We start from the raw sequence: 19637 nt of genomic DNA on the forward strand, positions 1-19637 counted from the left end.
CGCAAATAACAACTGACCTAACTGTCACCCCTGAGGCATGATGGGAAGCTGGGGGTCATGGCTGCCTTAAAGGCACAGTGCCAGTTTTTAGGGCTCGCCTGCTGTGCGCATGGGCATAGCTGGCGAAGCTCTAATGTGGCTTATCCAGAGGTTAACCACCATGGCGATTCCACTGGCGATTGCATGCAGTGCATGTGCTTTTTAGGTGATTGCGCAAGCGCAAGCCCTAAAAAGCGCGTGCACAATGCCACCAGCCGCCTGCCTGCCTCACCACATCAAAGGCAGCCCAGCCCCCCTCCCACAAGTTTCTCAGCGTGTGCTCTGCCTCAGGCCGGCATTTCTCCTCCCCTCGGGCAAGCAGATAGCCGCAATAACACCCTCCCAGCTCAGCTTTCTTCTCAATTTCTCCCCGTCTCCACTTCCCATTAAGAGCCCTTCCTCCCCCCACTTCGTATGCTAGCCTTCACTCTAGCAATGGCAGTGCTTTCACTTTACAAATGGCAGAGTTTTGCTTCCTCACCTCCGGCTTTGCATTAAGACCCCCATATGTGTGCTTTCACTTTACAAAGTGGCAGAGTGCAACAAAGGCAGGACGCGAAAACCTACCCCATGGCAAGGTCATCACTGGTAAACTGCCTCGGGAGCAGAGCACGTTTCTCGCCTCCACTCGGTATGCACGCTTTCACTTTACAATGGCAGAGTGCAACAAACTTTAGCAGGCCATGGCGTGCTCTGTGAAGTTCTTTTTCTACCCTGCTTTGGATTAAGAGCCCCCCTCTCTGTATTTCTTTTGGACGCTGCGGCATGCGTTTTTAAGTAAATTTACTTCCCCCCTCCCACTTCGCATTAGGAGACCTCCTTCCCCCCACAGGTAAAAACATGCTGCTGCACGCATCGTACATAAGATGTGAAAAGGCGTGCACTGACATTCACAAACAAGCCACCACATATGCAAACGGAGAAATTGCTTAGGAAGGGAACATCTTTATACTTTTCATCAGCCCGCTTGTTTCTCTTTGTTACAGAATCAACCACTTTAATGGTAGTCAGTGGACTAATTCAATTCCGAATATTTGTTTCGAAATCTAGCTCTTGGTTGTGTAAAATGATGGCAGTAGGAACTACGTGAGAGGGGACTCGTGTGCCTTCTGGAAAATACAGCCGCTCGACGTGTGGAAGAAATGCCGAATATAGGCTTATAGCATCACTGCAGAGGTTAGAATCACCACAAGGAGTCCTCAGAAGAGCATCCTTAATCTAAATTGTATTTTAACCCTTAATCCGGTTTCCGCTAAACTCTTGAAGCTTTCACCCCTGCTGCCAATAATAAGTGTCTATCTAACTTATACACTACCTTAATCTAGTCGTCTCTACTGGCATTTATATCTGGAGACCACGCCATTGTCTCATGGCTGACTCTCTCCATTAAAATCCTTTCTCTAACCCCAAACACTTTTTGTGTACCCTTCCTCCTGTGCCACAACTCTATCAAAAATCTAGCAACTACTACCAGGATTTTATTTTACCCTCCAGCACATTGTTAAAAGATACCACAAACTTAAATGCAAAAAAATGAAATTGTACATCACAAAACACCATTGACCAATTGTGTTTTTCTCCTTATGCTCCCTAGCCAGCTGAACACACAACTATCAAGGGACTTCTATGGGAAAGGAGGCACTTTATGTTTACTCTATTTTCCCCCAGAATGCAGTCTTTTATGCATCTTAATTGAAATTGTATTAATCAAAACAGTCCAAAGTTGAGCCACATGACTAGCACCAGGGCTTTTTCAAGTGGCAATGGATAGTAGGTGGCTGCCACTTTCATAGTAAGGCCACCCTTGAATATATCACTGGTGCAGGTCACAATTGACCACAGCACCACGTGTACACAAAAGGAAGATTTTGTATGTTATGGATGTTCAGTGTCTGTATTTTATTCATTGGTACAGCCCGTAAACTTACATGTAAAAGCTGCTCCATGCCATTCCAACAAGCACCTTAGCTACAGAGGATTTTCTAGTTGATTTATGTGGAACCACACAAGCACCATTGGGCCTGAGGTTACCATTAGCAGCAGCAAAGTTTGCCCCTTACTTGAGAGATTGTTGGTGCAGTGATTTATGCATAAAAATGTTAGTGTAGGTAGAGCTGCAAAAATAATTGCTCCCGCCCTAACCACCACCCGTGAAAGAGTAAAGGTATAGAAAGCAGTCCTCCGGAAAAGGCATGAAAGCATGTGAACTTCTGTTCTTTGTATCCAAGCATCTCCCCTCCCAAGCATGCACAATTGGCTCTCATGTAATCATACTTTTAAGCAAACTTAGAACATGGGTGTGACACATCATGTCCTTGAAGATTACAGTTATTATCCAAACGGTATATTTAAATAGATGTAATAAAGGAGGTAGAGTTGACTTGGCTAAAATTGCACAATTTGGTTGGTTGGGAAGCCGAGACTAGAACTTGTTTTTCGTAGTTTCATAACGGACAGTTAGCCAGTTAATCCACTGAGACCGTCTGCTGAGGTTAGATGGTGTGCCACCTTTTATTTCACAAAATCATATTGTCCAGGTAAGTGCCTGTCAAGTAGAGGGTATATCTTTCTAACCAAGACAGTGGGACTTCACCAGGAGAATGACAGACTGAACAGGATAAATGTGTGCAGCAGGCCTGACTGCTCTGGGACCTTACATCGAGGTGAGCGATGGGAGTGGAACTGGAATACGTTTGCAGGTACCCGCTTGCCTCCTTTCCCTGAAGGCTTTTCTTCATTGCTGTTCCTCCTTTGCCACTTGCATTAAAAGAGGGGTTTTCAAAGCTTTGTTTTCATTTTTTTTTAAACCTGTGCCCCCACCACAGAGCTCCACCGATGCACCCACCACAGAGCTCCACAGATGCCCCCACCACACAGCTCCACCGATGCACCCACCACACAGCTCCACCGAGGCACCCACCACACAGCTCCGAGGCACCTACCACACAGCTCCACCGATGCTCCACCAATGCACCCACCACACAGCTCCACCGATGCACCCACTAAGCTCCACCGATGCACCCACCACACAGCTTCACAGATGCACCCATCACAGAGCTCCACCGAGGCACCCACCACACAGCTCCACCGATGCACCCACCACACAGCTCCACCAATGCACCCACCACACAGCTCCACCAATGCACCCACCACACAGCTCCACCAATGCACCCACCACACAGCTCCACCGATGCAGCCACCACACAGCTCCACCGATGCAGCCACCACACAGCTCCACGGACACAGCTCCACCGATGCACCCACCACCGATGCACCCACCACCCACCTCCACCCACACAGCTCCACCGAGGCACCCACCATACAGCTCCACCATGGCACCCACCACCCAGCTCCACCGATGCACCCACCACACAGCTCCACCGAGGCACCCACCATACAGCTCCATCGAGGCACCCACCATACAGCTCCTCTGAGGCACCCACCACACAGCTCCACCGATGCACCCACCGCACAGCTCCACCGATGCACCCACCACTCAGCTCCACCGATGCACCCACCACTCAGCTCCACCGATGCACCCACCACACAGCTCCACCGATGCACCCACCACACAGCTCCACCGATGCTCTAACTAAGCTCCACCAATGCACCCACCACACAGCTCCACCAATGCACCCACTAAGCTCCACCGATGCACACACCACTCAGTGCAACCACAGCATCACTCAGCGCAACTACAGCATCACTCAGCGCAACCACAGCATCACTGGTTCAAGAGTTCAAGTAATGCTTGCCCTCCTGTTGTCTATATTCTATAGTATGTGGTTGGAAAATAAGTTGCTTATTATTACATTGATTAGCCTCTTATTTAGGAGCTGCATTGATGTGTGAAAACATGATATATGTATATATATATATGTGTGTGTATATATGTGTGTGTGTGTGTGTGTGTGTGTATAGGAAATACCTATTTTTAGGTATTTCCGGGGTCCCCCCGCATGGGCGGGAGTATTCCGTGCTTATGACTTTGATGAGGATACCCCTGGAAGAGATCCAGGATTACAGGTAAGTAACTTATCCTTACTTACCTTCGGTAATGCCTTATCTGGTAGAGACTCGATCTAGCTTTAGATTCTTTACTTACCCACCCTTTTCCCCCACTCTGCGAACTGATTCTGCTGTTCTTCCAGATCCCTTCTATGTACACTCGTGCTTTTCGTTGGTTAAAAAAAACAAACACGAAGGAAAAGGAAAACAAACAGCCATTTATAATCAATGTAAACGTCTCTAAAAAAGAGGATTTTTTGGACACACTGCTTCCATGGCAGTTTCTATACGTGGCTCCAATTTGTAGAGCGCAAGGTAGTCGCAGAAGAAACTAACATCATTGCATCATTGCGTTGGAGGAGGGCTTATATGGACTCTGACAACGTCACATCTAGTGGATGACGTTGTTACGGAGTCGGTCGCTGCCCTCTACCGATGCGCAGAGGCACTGCTGTACAAAAGTTTCCAGATCCACTCCGGCGCCTAGGGAAAAATCTAAGGTAAGGAATCTGAGGATATATTTAGTTTCTGCCAGATAAGGCGGTACCAAAGGTAAGTAACTTATTCTTGGAAGCCGTACTCCTAGGTTCAGGCATTTTTGTGTTTGGCTGAGGTTTGAGAAGTTGTGCTATTTTATGGATTGCACTACGGTTTTAGTACCTTTGTTGTTGGGTACGTTTTAGTTGAGGGGTTTTGGCAGGTTTGGATTTTCTATGTTTTGTCCTTTTGGATTTGAGAAACTTTGATGGACTGTAGTTTGTTACAATTAGTGTGTGCAATCTTTGCTCTTAAGGTAACACCAGTGTCCCTTTTCCTGTTTAGCCAAGCCTTGTTTACCAACCTTCTGGAGAATCCGACAAAGAGAACAAAGGTCAAGAGCGCCCTCTTAGTGCATCTTCTAGCAGTGACCTTTCCCTGTCTGAGCCGCCACAACTACTTGGCAGGTGAGTGTTCCAATGCAATGCAACATAAATACCTAAATATCCCTTGAATATGTATGCTAAGGACTGGGCCTTGATTGTAACTATGAATACTGTATGGGCCGTTGACTATAATTCCCAATGTTTAACACCGCACAAAATGAAGCAATCCCAATGTTTTACCATGCAATACGTTTCTATTATGAATATATTAATAAAAATATTTGTCCAAAAAAAATGAATACTGTATGGTCCATGGAGTGCCCAATAACAATTCTTCAGCTGGGACTTAACCCCACGTTGAACCTAGCTCAACATAAGCCTGTGAGATACCCAATTTAATTTATTTACTACAACAAACAAGCATTTGCAATGCAATAGGTCTCGCATTAGGAAACTTTGAGCTATTGTTATTGTAAATGACAAATTTTTCATTTATGTGTTCGTTTTGAAAATAGCGAAATTAATAGCTTTGTCATTTACAAAGCCAATAGTTTTAACTCTCGCAAATGTGACACCTATAGCATTTGTAATGCAATATGTGTTGTATTTACGTGACTTAGATGTATTGATATTACAATTAACAATAGCGTTTAATTTTTTTTAATAATTAATACTTAAATAAAAGTTATTGTAATTTATAATAGAAATAGCTCAAACTTTTGTAAATCACTTTTGTGGAGATTATGATCAGTGTATTTTATGGTGACGAAAATCCAAGAACAGAAGTGAAATATTGACATCTTTTTGTGACATTTGTAATAAAGCTTGAAACATTGAGAGAACATATTTGAACCAGTTGTTGTTGAATGGTTGCACAGATTGATGCTGTGGTGGCGCTGAGTGATGTTGTGGTAGCGACGAGTGATGCTGTGGCGTTCAGTGATGCAGTGGTAGCGCAGAGTGATGTTGTGGTGCCCCTGAGTGATGTTGTGGTGCCCCTGAGAGATGTTGTGGTGCCCCTGAGTGATGTTGTGGTGCCCCTGAGTGATGTTGTGGTGCCCCTGAGTGATGTTGTGGTGCCCCTGAGTGATGTGGTGCCCCCGAGTGATGGTGTGGTGCCCCCGAGTGATGGTGTGGTGCCCCCGAGTGATGGTGTGGTGCCCCCGAGTGATGGTGTGGTGCCCCCGAGTGATGTTGTGGTGCCCCCGAGTGATGTTGTGGTGCCCCCGAGTGATGTTGTGGTGCCCCCGAGTGATGTTGTGGTGCCCCCGAGTGATGCTGTGGTGCCCCCGAGTGATGCTGTGGTGATGTGATAGATAGAGTGTGATGGCGATAGATAGACAGATAGAGTGAGGGCGATAGATAGAGTGAGGGCGATAGATAGAGTGAGGGCGATAGATAGAGTGAGGGCGATAGATAGAGTGAGGGCGATAGATAGAGTGAGGGCGATAGATAGAGTGAGGGCGATAGATAGAGTGAGGGCGATAGATAGAGTGAGGGCGATAGATAGAGTGAGGGCGATAGATAGAGTGAGGGCGATAGATAGAGTGAGGGCGATAGATAGAGTGAGGGCGATAGATAGAGTGAGGGCGATAGATAGAGGGAGGGCATAGATAGAGGGAGGGCATAGATAGAGGGAGGGCATAGATAGAGGGAGGGCATAGATAGAGGGAGGGCATAGATAGAGGGAGGGCATAGATAGAGCGAGGGCATAGATAGAGCGAGGGCATAGATAGAGCGAGCGAGGGCATAGATAGAGCGAGCGAGGGCATAGATAGAGCGAGCGAGGGCATAGATAGAGCGAGCGAGGGCATAGATAGAGCGAGCGAGGGCATAGATAGAGCGAGCGAGGGCATAGATAGAGCGAGCGAGGGCATAGATAGAGCGAGCGAGGGCATAGATAGAGCGAGCGAGGGCATAGATAGAGCGAGCGAGGGCATAGATAGAGCGAGCGAGGGCATAGATAGAGCGAGGGCGATAGATAGAGCGAGGGCGATAGATAGAGCGAGGGCGATAGATAGAGCGAGGGCGATAGAGTGAGGGCGAACAGTGCATTCTTTCTTTTTCCGTTGCAAAATATGTTCACAACTCCATCTTTTTTCTTGGTTTAAACCTTTTTATTTTTCCTCGGGGAAAAAACACTGCTTTCTCTTTGAGATCTGAAGAGGGCAAGAGAATACAAACACTACAATATGCAGAATAAAAAAGAAATATGTTGCAACAAAACCCCTTTGGAAGATACTATTAGTAGCTATATGAACCAATAAATGGATTTCATCGCCTGCACGTCCCACTGAAGCCAATAGGATTGCTGCCTAAATCTGCCTGTTCTGCTTCCCGAGGAGGTGGATCACTGGAGAACCCGTGAGTCAGCAAAATAACTCAGAAATGCACAAGAGGCCGCTTCCTGCGGTGCTGAGCCTTTTTAAACCTGATAGACTGAAGAGCAAGGACTCAATAATCTCGGCGTTGACTCAACAGCCTGTGATTTTGGGCAAATCACTTAATCTCCCTGTGCCTACAAAAAACCAGACCGAGCCGCTGTACGCTCCCAAAAGCTATGGACGTCAGGAAGAGGAGAGGAGGATAGAGTATCGTTGGGGAGTGAGAAATGATGGTAAGTGGGGAGGAGGAGGAAGTGGTGGTGCAAACAAGGAAGTGGATAGCAAATTGAAAGGAGGAGGGAGGAGAGGTTGGACAGAAGTAGTGGTGGTTGCTGATTGGTACACCTAGCCGTGAGATAACTGTTCAAAATCTCAATATTTGTGTACAGCCATCCCGGTTAAAGATGTTCCAATCTGCATTAAGACTTCCATCGAAAACCACGTTTGCTCAAAAACATTTAAGAAACAGGGCTGCTGCATTACAAAAAACATCAAAAAGAAGACTGCTTTTTGCATGTATTGCATAAATCATTTTATGCGTGATGACTGGCTGTAAAATAGTCTGTCATGCATTTCTCATGAACTGCAATGCAAGCCTTCAATAGGCAGACTGATAACCAAACAGCCAATGCCATGGGGAGAAACAGCAATACTTCTGTGGGTGGGCCCACAATACCCCTGTAAGCATGTGTTTAAGAATTACTAACAAATCATTTGCTAGATAGATAAAACTGTCATTCGTCAGTTTTAAAAATATGGGGCATAGCACTTTTGAACACTGTTTTGTATGCAAGTTAAAAACTGTATATTCTGCTACAGGTGAGACTGGTCGGGAATACTGCCTGTGTTGACACATGGGTGCGCACCACTAGGCCTGTCCGCACATAATGGGTAATTGGAAGCATGTGGTAACTAGTGTGCTAGATTATTTTTTACTTACAACTGTTCCAAAGACACACCATTTCCCTATTTGTTGCTAAGAAGGGAGGGGAGGAAACGGGACGGAGAATAACCATAATAACTTTAGGACTATAGGACGGGGTATCCAGGGGAATCAGTGGAAAGAAGGCTATGGCGCAAAGGATTTAAATATTATATTTACTGCAACACCTCTTTTACAGCTCTATTTCAAGGAACAGCAACCACAAATGTACCACTACTTTTGAGTCCTGAAACGGAAAACCTTTGTGAACAAAGAAACTACTGTATGCCCTTAAATGCTTGTGTTTAGAATAATAAGTGCTGAGCAGAAATGCTAGACTGACTGTTAGCTCCTTCTGTGTATGTCATCACATGCCCACACTATTGCCATGTACTTCACCAAATGCACAACTCAGTCACAAGCCACATACTCCATCACAGAACTCAGCAGCCTCAGAGGGAGTTAGCCTGCACAAGCGGCATAAACGGCCATGACTACAATAAGCGCAAAAGTAATTAAACTATCCAAACTTTAAAACGCGCCCACCCAGCCTCACACATTCCACCAACGTTGATGTTTGCATCGACTCCTGAATACTGACAGGCCCTTAGCAAAAGAACGTTCTCGAAGGAGGAGGTATTAAAGAAGCAATACAATCCGAGCAATATCTAGTACATGTTAGAACTTAATTCAATATTTGCCAGTTTCACCTATTCTCCATTAAATGTTCAACAATAGGTGCTAATGTATGAAACAAATACAACATTTACAAACGTGAGCAGGCGTCTTAAAAAGTCAATGCGTCCGCACTGGTCATACTGATCATTCACCTCGAGTAGCAGAGCGGATTGCCGTTCTTCCTTTTGTCTTTTTCATTCTTTTATTTTTAAATCCACAAAATATTAATGCAAACGAAATTGAGAGCGCCAGAACCCAGAACAGTAAAGCATTTGTCTCTGGAAAGAAGTGTTGCAGGCGTGTTCCTAGCCTGACAGCCACTTAGCCCGCACGTCTAAGACTAGTTCTTGTCGACGCTGAAGTTTAAACTGTATTTGGAACGAGCATGCTCTCAAATGTGTAAACAGTCTTAGAGATGGTACGTCTACACTATCTCAAGCATAGGGTCACTAGCGATATTAGAATTTCACATGACAGCCCCCGGTGCATGATTGAGGCAGCCGCGCAGTCCATTTTGAGCACTAAGCAGGGGAACCAGATTCTCTTTCTAGCTGCATTCACGAGAGGCAACAATTACCCGCATGTGTAAACAACGGAGGTGGGTGTAGAGCCAAAAACGGTTAACGAGGACCCAGTAAAAGTGTGACTTAGACAAATAAAAAATAATTCCCCTTCCCTTGCTCTCTGACCTACTCCTTAAAACGCTACGAAAGCTACAGCACAGAGCCGCCACGCCTGATTAGATGAAACCTGCCCCTAAACACGCAGTCCTTCGGAGATGAGGATTTACGGCAGCAGATGCCCCTTAGTGACCCGGACAGTACCACATGTAACAGAACAGAGGCGGCGACTGGAACTTTACACTTCAAACGAACACGCTGAGGGCACAATATGGGCGGATAAGTATAGACTGAAGCAGGGGCGGCTTGAAAACCTACCTGAACTTAGATGCAAGGAGAGCTGCCGTCATTATATTAAAGAGAAGTTAGAAAGAAGCCTAACTCTCTTTTAGTGGCCATATTTCAATTATGGTATTTACATACCTTTGAAACGTGAGATGCGCACAATCTAGAAGGACTTCGGTAAATGTTGTGCCCCAACTGCCACGGCTGCTGACTTTGGATCGGGAGATCCTAGTTCGAGTCTCGGATCAAAAACGAAACCTGCCGTGGGGCGGGACTTCCGTTTTCGGGAGCCCGCGCCCACAGAGTGCCTGGACAGAAAAGCAGTGCTGGTGACGCGGGGCTCCCATGCCCGAGGTAGAGCCCCGCGGAGGCTGCAGAGTCCGGCGATGCGGTGAGTGGGGTTGATCGGGGGGGTCGTCTTTATGTTGGGGGGGATTGTCTATATGGCTGAGATACCCGCCACCCCCTCTCAACACAATCCCCAAGGATGGGAAACCGGAAACAATTCTGAACTTTTGGAAGACGGGAGGGAGTGACCCTCCCGGCCGTATTTATTAAAATATGAAACAAAATTAATACATTAAAATAACAGTTTCATATTATGTACAATTTCATTACCACATTGCGATGTTTTGGCTAACCTTAACATATTCTCTAATACAAAGGTTCTCCTAGCCGAACTAACATCCTACAAAACATTTAACTTGAAATTTTGAAATTGTACATCCTAACGTTTAAGGGCCAACGGCAAGGTCGTAACCGGTGTCAAGATCCCTAAACCAGAAATATCCCCCTCACTTGTGAGGGGCGACCGCACAGAGGTGTACCTCGAGTGCAACTACCAATTTCCCTTGACTTGACGGGGGCCCCAATAAACTCGACGCCACTTAAAGGTCGTCCGAGGACTCGTGTGAGGTATCTAGAAGGTAGCGTAGACCCCCCCCAAACCCCACACAACTTACCACATCTGCCGTCGCAGATGACCTGGCCCCGGGAAATTCTCCAGGAGGGGGCTGTAGCCCCTCCTACCCAGGAAGGGGCCTTGACCGCCTTTCCTTTCCTTTCGGCGGCCCATCCTTAGAAGGGACCGCCTACCCCGTTGAGGGGCCAATGGCCACCTCCCTCGAGCGCTCCCATCCGTAATGGGTGACGCCCACTCATAGGGATCTTCCAATTAGTGCTCACCGATCATGACCTTACCGCCCGACCAAAATAAATACGACAGTTCTAAACTAAATGACTAATTTACTTAAAAGACAGTAAAAACAATAACATGCTACTGATCAACACTAGAGCAGGATTACTTTATTTGCAAAACATACCACAAATTGACCATTCTTTATTGCATATTCAAAGTTATCACGATAATAATCCGAACCTGTAAACAAAATTAGAGTTACCACATCAAACTTTATTCAAAACCACTTGCTGTCCTCAGGGGCTGGTGGGTGGGTCAAAAATGGCTCTTCGTTCCGTCTCGAGCTCACGTGCAGCGAGGTGGTGCAGCTTCAGAGCACAGGAACAAGAGGATGCTTCCTTGGCTTGTTGCTCCTTTTATCCGTCTTCAGGGCGGGCGTAAACCCGCCCCGGCCTGCCCCGAGGGCGTGGCCGGCCGCGTCAGTGTCTAGGCCAGCCCACTCCAGGGCGGGAAAAAGGCGCGCCCCGGCTACGCCACTTCGGGCATACCAGCCGAGACTCGCCTCCCGCCCAAGATGGCTTCCCGGGGGGATCGTGGTACTCCACCATACGTTCGGGGGGACCGAATGGTCGCCCCTTTCCATATGGCTGAGATACCCGCCACCCCCTCTCAACACAATCCCCAAGGATGGGAAACCGGAAACAATTCTGAACTTTTGGAAGACGGGAGGGAGTGACCCTCCCGGCCGTATTTATTAAAATATGAAACAAAATTAAAACATTAAAATAACAGTTTCATATTATGTACAATTTCATTACCACATTGCGATGTTTTGGCTAACCTTAACATATTCTCTAATACAAAGGTTCTCCTAGCCGAACTAACATCCTACAAAACATTTAACTTGAAATTTTGAAATTGTACATCCTAACGTTTAAGGGCCAACGGCAAGGTCGTAACCGGTGTCAAGATCCCTAAACCAGAAATATCCCCCTCACTTGTGAGGGGCGACCGCACAGAGGTGTACCTCGAGTGCATCTACCAATTTCCCTTGACTTGACGGGGGCCCCAATAAACTCGACGCCACTTAAAGGTCGTCCGAGGACTCGTGTGAGGTATCTAGAAGGTAGCGTAGACCCCCCCCCCAAACCCCACACAACTTACCACATCTGCCGTCGCAGATGACCTGGCCCCGGGAAATTCTCCAGGAGGGGGCTGTAGCCCCTCCTACCCAGGAAGGGGCCTTGACCGCCTTTCCTTTCCTTTCGGCGGCCCATCCTTAGAAGGGACCGCCTACCCCGTTGAGGGGCCAATGGCCACCTCCCTCGAGCGCTCCCATCCGTAATGGGTGACGCCCACTCATAGGGATCTTCCAATTAGTGCTCACCGATCATGACCTTACCGCCTCAGGCCGGATAGTTGACCGGCTATCCGGACCCCCCACAACACTCCTACCTAAAGGTCATGTCTTAAAGTCTTTAGCCAAGCTACACAGTCTCCTATGAGTAACTCGTTCCCGACCCGGGACAAATGAACACCATCCCCCAAATACATACTGTCACCCGTAATACAACCATGCGAAATAGAATGCAGTGTATTGGAACGGAACAATCGACTCACTTTGTTATTAATTTTTCTTACTGAATGATTCAGAGCAGAAACAGAAATAGCCCCCCGCCATACTTTTCGTGGGATCATATGTGACCATGCAATCGTGCACCCTGGAACTCTCCTCGCCAACCAACTTACAGTGGAAAGCATCGCCTCAAGAAGAAGTCGTCTACCAGTGGTGACCAAATCATTGCCCCCAAGATGTACTATGACTATAGACGGCGGTGACCTCGTCCGCCCTAGCAAACCCTCAAAGAATGATTGAAACTGGTCAATACAGAGTCCGCCCTTTCCGTAGAAGGACACACTGTACCCGTATTCCCCAGCCACGTGAATCATGTCACCTGCTTTGAATACGTCCGCGGCACGCCTCACGTATGAGTGGCCCACGACCCACACCTCTTTTTTCACAGCCGGTGAAGTCTGACCGCTGGCCCGGTGTTGGGTCGACTGCATAGTCCGCCCCGCCTCGTAGGCTTGCGCAACTGAAACCAAACAAAAACAAGAAGCGTGAGTACATCATTACAGCTTCACAACATGTGCAACCGCACATACCTCTTATAACAATTGGAGGACCAACGCCCCACACGTTTAACTTGTTCGACATTCAGACCCCTGGCTGTAGCCTCTGTAGCAGCCCCTATCCGAAAGGAATGGGTCCCAAACTCGCCCGGGTTCAAGCCCGCAGCAGTAATCGACATCGCAAGCACCCGCTGAAACTGAAACCTCGTCAGTGGGGTGGCGTCAGCGTGTCTCAACAAGGTCCCCCCCCATGATGCCACCCTTTGTGCTAAATATTCCTCTACACAACTCACCGGGCACATGGAGGACCCGGGGATCCTTTGTATTATTATGCAATCACCCATCGCACCCTGATCGGTCTTGGACCTGACGAACGAGACAGTCATTGTCTCCCCTCTGATCTGAACGTGCTCTTGGCACAGTCCCCCCATCACGTCCTGCTTGTTCCTCGCCACTAATTCGCTTACCCGCATAGCCCCATGGAATGCCAGCGTAAAAGCGGCTCGGAATAACACTGTTTCATACTGGGTTGAACATGTTGCAGGGAGTCTAGATAATAACAGGGCCAACCTATCCAGACCTATCGGGCGCCTTTCATCTACTCTGCGACCCTCAAGGCGTTGCCACCCACGTAGCGCTTTTTGCACAACGAAAGACGCTGTCGGGTCCTGGATCCCATGAGCCCTAGCCACAAAGGAAATGGCGGCCCGATGCCTCTGGGCCGTAGCCACTGATTTGCCTGCCTGCCGTAACGACAGCAGGAATTTCACTACCAACTCCTCCTGGCCCCAAAGCTCCCCTCTAGCCGCCCCCAAAAAGGCCCAATAGGAACGGAACGCCCCTTCATATGCCTTCCTCGTCCTGGGTGCTAAACTCTCTCCCACGAGGTTCTGTAATTCGGGGCACCGAGAGACCAGAGAGCTTCGGGAAAGGGTGCTGCCACCGGGTCCGCTGTGGGCAGAAAACCCCAGAAGGCCTGCATACGAAAACGAGAAAGCGCATCAGCCGCCTGGTTCATCACCCCCGGGACATGTCTTGCCTTAAATAGTACATTCAATTGCATACACAATAACACAATTTCCTTGAGCAATCTCAGAATCCATTTGCATCGTGCTGCCTGGCTATTGATACACTCAACAACGGTCATGTTATCAGACCAGAATACCACAGAGTGATCTCTGAACCCCTCGGGCCAAGTTCTCAGGGCCACCAGAATGGTAAAAAGTTCTAGGAAAGCAATGTTACTTGTCAGACCACTATCATGCCACCATGACGGCCATCTTTGTGCCGACCACTGAGTGCCGAATATGGCACCAAAACCAATGCTCCCTGCCGAATCTGTCCACAGCCCCAGCTCCTCAGAGGACACGGCCGGTTTGTTCCAGACAATTCGACCATTGAAATCCGCCAGAAATGCCAACCAAATGCGCATGTCCTGGCGAACCTCTGCCGAGAGCCTTGTGCGATGATGACCCTCCTTCAGGCCGACCATGGCTTGAGCGATCGAGCGAGAAAAGGGGCGGGCCATCGGTATAACTCTTAGGGCAAAATTCAACTGCCCCACCAATTGCTGTAATTGATGTAGCTTAACCTTAGACTCACTTATACACATTTGCAGGGATGCCCTGAACCTTAACACTTTGTCACCTGGTAAACGAAAACAACCTTCCTCGGAATCGAGCTCGATCCCCAGAAACTCGAGGCAAGTCGAGGGACCCACAGTCTTACCTGGTGCCAATGGCACGCCAAACTGATTCATCAAGACACAAAATGCATTCAAAGCCTGTCCACATTCCGGATCCCCGGCTGCCCCCAGAAACAAAAAGTCATCGAGATAATGCATAACATGTTGAAACCCCGTCTTCTTTGTGAAGACCCATTGCAGGAAGCAACTGAACTTTTCGAAATAGGCACACGATATAGAGCACCCCATCGGCATACACCTATCCATGTAATAGTGACCCTGAAACATGAAACCAAGGAGACGCTGATCGTCTGGATGTACCGGGAGCAACCGGAACGCTGACTCGATATCAGATTTTGCCATCAGCGCACCGGGCCCCAGGCGATTCAATATGGCTACGGCCTCATCGAAGGATGCGTACCGCACCGAACACACTTCCGGGTCTATCGCATCGTTCACGGAAAGACCACGTGGGGCTGATAAATTATGTATCAGCCGAAACTCACCCGGGTCCTTCTTGGGGACCACCCCTAAAGGGGAACAAACAAAGTTAGCAACTGGTGGCACATTAAATGGACCGGCGACTCGACCTCGAGCCACCTCCTTCCCGATCTTTTCCTGTACCACGGTCGTATGCTGTAAGACCGATATCTGGTTTTTACATTTTGCTATACCCTGAAACTCCCCTACTGGGATGCGGAAACCATATGAAAATCCGTTCCGCAACTCCCCAGCGGAAGCGTGATCCGGGTATTCGCTGAGCCAGGGAATCATTGCCATGGTATCAATCGGAGTAGGTAAAGGCGCCCCTCGGACTATGTCAGACCTGTTTGGCGCCTCCTCTACCCCCGTTATCACCCGTTTTGGCTCTGCACATGGACTCAGGATGGGATGATTGCCCACACCCCCCACATTCGTGCCTAAATTTGCATGACCCCTGGGGCCTAGTACATTTCCCCCTGTTAAAGTTCCAACAAACCCCCCTTTTACCTGTGTTGCCGATTGGCCTCGAGTGATTGTCGTTACTCGTACCTGATCGAAAGGGCGTCCCCGCAAATTGGCGGGAGGATTCGCCAACGTTACTCCCTACCAATGGCACCTTCAACATACCAGAATCCTCCATTTTGGACCAGGACACAGAATCATAACAATCCCAAGTTAAGTTTTTATCATGCTCTTTCGCTTTTCTGAAAATATTATAACAAAACCAATGGTTGCCCTCGTGAGATACTGAATACCCCATGATCCGTGACTGATAAATCGGCAATTCGGGCAGCAATTCGGGCCTACGTTCACCCAAGATGGATGTAAAAACCCCCCATGCTTTGCCCCAATTACCAATGTTTTCATTTACCTTAAAGGCGGCCATCTTTGCGCGCCAAACACTCGGATGCATGAGCTCCTTTTGGCTCTTAACATGCTCCATCTCATAATGATCGGTAAGCAACGAGAAGATGTTTATATACTCCCCTGCCCATATCTTCTCTTTGATAGCCAGAGGGACATGTTGACCCAACTTTTCCCTTCGAGAGGGTGCCGACTCATCCCTCGCAATCGGCAATGGCCGCTTACCTGAACCGGAAGCTGTATCTGCGACTGGACCTGACCCAGGTGGGTTTTCTACTGCCGCAGCCGGCGATGGTGCCTTCGTCGCTTCCCTTGTTTCCCGCAGCTGCTTCATCAACACCTGCGCGTCGTCAGCCGTGGCACCCTTGCTACCTTTACCCAACCACGCTGCTAATTGTGCTGCCAGCTCGGGCGGCATAGCCTCCCCAGATACGGGGGTGACCACCACGGGAATCGGATTCCCTTCCTCCGGCACAGGGGTGGGTGCCTCGAGTGGAGTACAGGGAACTGGGACGTCTACCCCAGCTGCTCCCCTTCTGGGCCTCTTGCCTTTTCCTCCTGGAGCTGCTCCTGCCAGAGGACGTTTCGGCCCCCCTTCCTCGTCTTTCTCCGCCATTCGCTTCTTTAGGTCGGTCACCTCTTTCATGAGAACACGCAGCATCTGGTCGGTAGTCATTCGCTTTCCCGCCTTCTTAGGCATTCTCCGACAGAGTATCTGCAAAACAAACAAGAAAGATTACAACGCTCAAAAATGGCTCTTCGTTCCGTCTCGAGCTCACGTGCAGCGAGGTGGTGCAGCTTCAGAGCACAGGAACAAGAGGATGCTTCCTTGGCTTGTTGCTCCTTTTATCCGTCTTCAGGGCGGGCGTAAACCCGCCCCGGCCTGCCCCGAGGGCGTGGCCGGCCGCGTCAGTGTCTAGGCCAGCCCACTCCAGGGCGGGAAAAAGGCGCGCCCCGGCTACGCCACTTCGGGCATACCAGCCGAGACTCGCCTCCCGCCCAAGATGGCTTCCCGGGGGGATCGTGGTACTCCACCATACGTTCGGGGGGACCGAATGGTCGCCCCTTTCCATGTGTGTACTCTCGTGTGTGGGCGGGGCGGCGGGGGGGGGGGGGGGGGCTGGGGAGGTGTGGTGTGTGTCTGTATGTGTGCGCTCGTGTGTGTGTTGTGTGTACCTGCCTGCGTGTGCATGTGTTGTGAACCGTCTGCCGGAATGTATGTGTGTGTGCGCGCATGCGTGAGTGTGGCTGTGTGTGATTGAGAGAGGCTGCGAATGCGAGGCAGGGGATGTGCACGGCGCCGTGCGCGCCCTCGAGGAGGAATCTGAGACAGCAGAGGCGCATGCACGAACGCTGTCTCAGATTCCCCCAAAACCGCCGACAATAGGTCCTTCGCTACGCTCGACCTAAAAATTAAGTAATAGAACTGGAAGAACAAAGGCCGGACTCGAAAAATCATAAAAATGTTACTAGACCTGCAGGTGTAGTGATTTGAATAATCTACTCAACCTAACTGATGTACTTGATTCAAATGAATGTTTCTCAGTTAATGTTTCAAAACTCACTTCTAATAAATGTATTACTAAAGCATGATTTGGTAGTGCACTGTCCTTTACAAACAGCACATTTTCCATTGAAATAGCCACAAACTTGCCATCTAACATGCAGTTTTACTGATAAAACTATATATTGTATTAACAATAATCTGGAAATTTGGTGTCAGTAAAAATATGTATCATTTGCACATCACTATGTAGTGATTTGTATTCATTTCTATTAAAAACTTTTTTTCATCACACAGAATTACCAAAAGAGTGCTTTCATAACTACTAAAATAGATTTTGAAATGTTTGCACAATTCATTTACAAGCTATTTAAATGCTGTGTGCTAAAAAGAAAAACATGACATACTACAGCCTTTTATTTTACACTCTTTGTACATCACGATTGTGAGACAGTTCACTTTAAAAAAATCCTTTAATTTTGCTGCTTATTTTATCCTGGAGGTTGCGTTTAATTTTCTTTTTCTGGATGCAGATTGTAAGACATTTCACTTTAGTCTGTGAACAAATAAACATAAGGTTTATTGACATCTTTATTGCTCATTCATTCCGAGAGAACAGAACACCTGTACTTTATCAGCTCGCTAGAATGAGCTAGTAGGCCCTAAAATAGCTTTCCCTAATAAAATCGGACTCACCACAGCGATGGGTGACTAGATTTCTCGAGGCCTGAAAGGTAGAATAGAAGAATAGTTTTTTGTATGGGATTCAAAAGTTTTCCGACTATGCATTTGAAGTAACCAGAATAGATCACAGTCCCCTTTCTCTTGTGCTCTCTGGTTGAGCAAATATAAAGTACACAGTACAGGAGGCAATCCAGTGCAATAAGGTCAGTGGCAGCATATTAAAGCTATGCAACATTTACCCATGCAGTACAGTAGACGACATAAAGTAATTCCCCACCACAGTGATATACATCAAAGCAAAAACAGTTTGGGTCCAGATGGCCTAGTTGTGACATGTTGTGCGTGTCAATAGCCATACTAAGTGTTCAGTCCAAATAGCACATTGCATAATGGGTGAGTTTAAGCAGCCGCTGGCGCTGGGTAGTGGTCGCCGCAGGAGTACCATGTTGACGCAAATATAAAAAGAACAGGTCCCAAATGTCTATTGTTTGGCATCTCCGGGGCATAAGGTCCCAGTAGGTAGTAAGCTGTGTTTGGCACTGCACGGCATCGCTCAGCCACACTAGCACCGTGGGCGACGGCCTCCTGCCCCAGTGCATCGCCACCCTGCGTTTGCCTAGTAGTAATAATAGTGCAATTAGTCGGCGGTGCGCATCTGAGGTTTCTTTGACATATCCTAGAAGGCATGTTCTAGGGTCTGGTGAAAGGGGTCACCCATAATGTCAGTGATTGCCATGCACACACTCTGCCAATAGTGTGCCACCCGCGGGCACGACAGACCAAGTGCGCAAATATAGCAGGTTGCGTGGAGCAACACACGCACTCTCACACTCACTCTCACTCACTCATCTTGTGTAGGTGTGCAGGATTGTGGTACATTCTCTGCAGATATTTAAAGTGTATCAGGCGTAGTCTATAGTTGGGCGATAGGCACTCTGGCTGCAGCAGTAGAGCCATAGCTCCTCCGGTATGTCCAGGCCTAAATTCATTTCCTAGGCCCTGCGCTCTTACGAGGAGTCCAGGACAGAAGCAATTTTCATCCAGGAGTAAAGGCACATGATAAGGTTATGCAGCAATGTGTTTGTGTGGGTATTTTCGAGCGCAGTCGTGACCGGGGGTGGGTGGGAGCCGGAATATAAGATGCGTGTCCTTGAAGGTCGCTCTAATCTGGTAATATAATAGTGTGTCAGATAGTGTGATTGGTCGTTCAGCAGTGCCAAGAAATGAGAGGAGAAAGTGATCATCTGGGTATATATCTTCAAACGTTCTGATGCCCAGCGTGACTGCACGTTGCGCAGCTCCCTTGTCCTGCAGCGGGGAAAAAGTAGGGTTCTCCGCCACTATGGCG

At 48.2% G+C, this 19637-nt stretch overlaps 1 protein-coding gene across 2 annotated transcripts in view; it reads left to right on the forward strand.

Annotated features, from left to right (window-relative positions):
* Window positions 1-19637, forward strand: part of CEP350 (centrosomal protein 350) — a 1459870-nt gene that overhangs the window by 306434 nt on the left and 1133799 nt on the right. For both annotated transcript variants that reach the window (XM_086955422.1, XM_086955428.1), the window contains exon 11: window positions 4870-4991. In XM_086955422.1, the coding sequence (XP_086811548.1) occupies window positions 4870-4991 (122 nt within the window). The remainder of the gene's footprint in view (window positions 1-4869; window positions 4992-19637) is intronic.

Source organism: Lissotriton vulgaris, chromosome 1_1 (genome assembly GCF_964263255.1).
Source record: "Lissotriton vulgaris chromosome 1_1, aLisVul1.2, whole genome shotgun sequence".
NCBI classification, from domain to species: Eukaryota; Metazoa; Chordata; class Amphibia; order Caudata; family Salamandridae; genus Lissotriton; species Lissotriton vulgaris.